At 45.7% G+C, this 2500-nt stretch overlaps 1 protein-coding gene across 10 annotated transcripts in view; it reads left to right on the top strand.

The window, feature by feature from the left end:
* Positions 1–2500, top strand: part of eya1 (EYA transcriptional coactivator and phosphatase 1) — a 184929-nt gene that overhangs the window by 94882 nt on the left and 87547 nt on the right. For all 10 annotated transcript variants that reach the window (XM_063206475.1, XM_063206474.1, XM_063206476.1 and 7 more), the window contains one exon: positions 2131–2253. In XM_063206475.1, coding sequence (XP_063062545.1) covers positions 2131–2253 — 123 coding nt within the window. The remainder of the gene's footprint in view (positions 1–2130; positions 2254–2500) is intronic.

A 2500-nucleotide genomic window follows, 5' to 3' on the forward strand; every position in this document is an offset into this window, starting at 1 on the left:
TCACAAAATACAAAGTGTCCCAACTTTTTTGGAATCCGCTTTGTAGTTGTTGTTAGGGCTTTGGGGTGGGGGTGGAGGGGGGTTGTGTTGGAGAGGGAGAGAAGGTGTGTAGTTCCCGTAGCCATCGTTATGGAGATCAGTAGATGTGCTAGCGTTAGCGTTAGCCACAGGACTCGCTGTGATTCTGCTGTCGGCAGTGGAAACCCAGGGGCTCTGCTGAGAAGCCCGTTTCAAAACACACACACACACACACACACACACACACACACACACACACACACACACACACACACACACACACACACACACACACACACACACACACACACACATACTATTTACGTACGCACACACAATTATGGAGCCATCGCAACACACACACACACACACACACACACACACACACACACACACACACACACACACACACACACACACACACACACACACACACACACACACACACACACACACACACACACACACACAAACACACACACACACTCTATTACTGCTGAGTCACTGGTTTCTACCTGTCCCACGTGACAGCGCAAAACAAAAAGCTGCTTATTTTCCGCTCGCCAGACAGATGTCAGAGATTACAACAAAACTGAACTTACAAACTCCCCTCCTCCCTCTTTCAAAATGAAACGAAAAACGAAAAAAGAACAAGAATGCTTGTGCAGATATGTGAAAAGTGGAATTTTTGGGGGTCGGGAGGGAGATTGGGGCTTTATTTTCGCTAAGGATCGAGAGGACTTTGAGTGCGGGGGAATGTGTGTGTACTGTGGTGTTGTGTCAGGACGGACGGTCAGACGAAGGAGTTTTGACAATGATAGGGTTTGTTTGAGCGAGAGAGCAGATCATAAACCGAAGGTTTGCTTGAAAAAAAAAAGAGTTTGGGCCCGATTCAAGCCAAACCAGAAGACAGCCCCTTTCTCACCCGGCGCATGAAATTCTCGGAAGTCTTGGCATTAATGTACCTCATGGTCTCAGACGCACACTGAGACACACACCTCCACATGCATATATACATACAGTACACACACTCATGCAGACAAACACACACACACACACACACACACACACACACACACACACACACACACACACACGCACACACACTCACACGCACACACACTCTCACACACACACACACTCACACACACACACACACTACACTATCACATCTATACACACACACAAGCATGGATACACGCACGTATGCACATCTACACATAGAGATGCAAGCGCACACACACACACACACACACACACACACACACACACACACACACACACACACACACACACACACACACACACACACACACACACACACACACACACACACACACACACACACACACACACACACACACACACACACACACACACACCTCAAACTCACAGTTTGGAGACATAACATGTCTTTGAGATTCAGGCATGTGTCTACCCAGGGACGTCCTTTTGTTTCAACTTGAGTCGGCCCTCTCTGCCTCTCTCTTTGGCCTTATTTAGGTCTTTTTCTATTTCACTTTCCCTTTCTTTCGTTCTTTCGTTCTTTCTTTCTTTCTTTCTTTCTTTCTTTCTTTCTTTCTTTCTTTCTTTCTTTCTTTCTTTCTTTCTTTCTTTCTTTCTTTCTTTCTTTCTTTCTTTCTTTCTTTCTTTCTTTTTTTCTCATGTATTATTGGTGTGTGTACTAACGTGTTCAGGTGCATTTTGTGATACTCAATGACGACTTCCTTGTATGCACTTGCTATAGTTACATACATTTATTATTGTTTAGTATATGTCATGTTCAGAGCGTGAAGCCCCATACACACAGGTGTGTGTACTAACGTGTTCAGGTGCATTTTGTGATACTCAATGACAATTTAAATGCACTTGCTATATTTTCTTGCATTCATTGTTGTTTGGTATATGTCGTGTTCAGAGCGTGAAGCCCCCGTCCATACAGGTGTGTGTACTAACGTGTTCAGGTGCATTTTGTAATACTCAATGACGATTTACATTTACACTTAGTGCATTTTCATGCATTTATTGTTGTTTGGTATATGTCGTGTTCAGAGCGTAAAGCCCCATACATACAGGTGTGTGTACTAACGTGTTCAGGTGCGTTGTGGGCAGGCATCAAGACGGAGGGGGGCCTGACGCAGGGCCAGTCGCCGGGCCAGAGCGGGTTCCTCGGCTACAGCTCCGGCTTCTCCACGCCGCAGACCGGACAGGCACCCTACAGTTACCAGATGCAAGGTCAGTTTGCAGTCCATCTCTCTCTGTCTCTCTCTGTCTCTCTCTCTGTCTCTCTCTCTCTCTCTCTCTCTCTCTCTGTCTCTATCTGTCTCTCTCTGTCTCTCTCTATCTATCTGTCTCTCTCTCTCTCTCTCTCTCTCTCTCTGTCTCTCTCTCTCGTTCTCTGTCTCTCTCTGTCTCTCTCTCTCTATCTGTCTCTATCTGTCTCTATTTCTCTCTCTCTCTCTCTATCTGTCTCTATATGTCT

The sequence above is a fragment of the Engraulis encrasicolus genome, chromosome 9 (genome assembly GCF_034702125.1).
Source record: "Engraulis encrasicolus isolate BLACKSEA-1 chromosome 9, IST_EnEncr_1.0, whole genome shotgun sequence".
NCBI classification, from domain to species: Eukaryota; Metazoa; Chordata; class Actinopteri; order Clupeiformes; family Engraulidae; genus Engraulis; species Engraulis encrasicolus.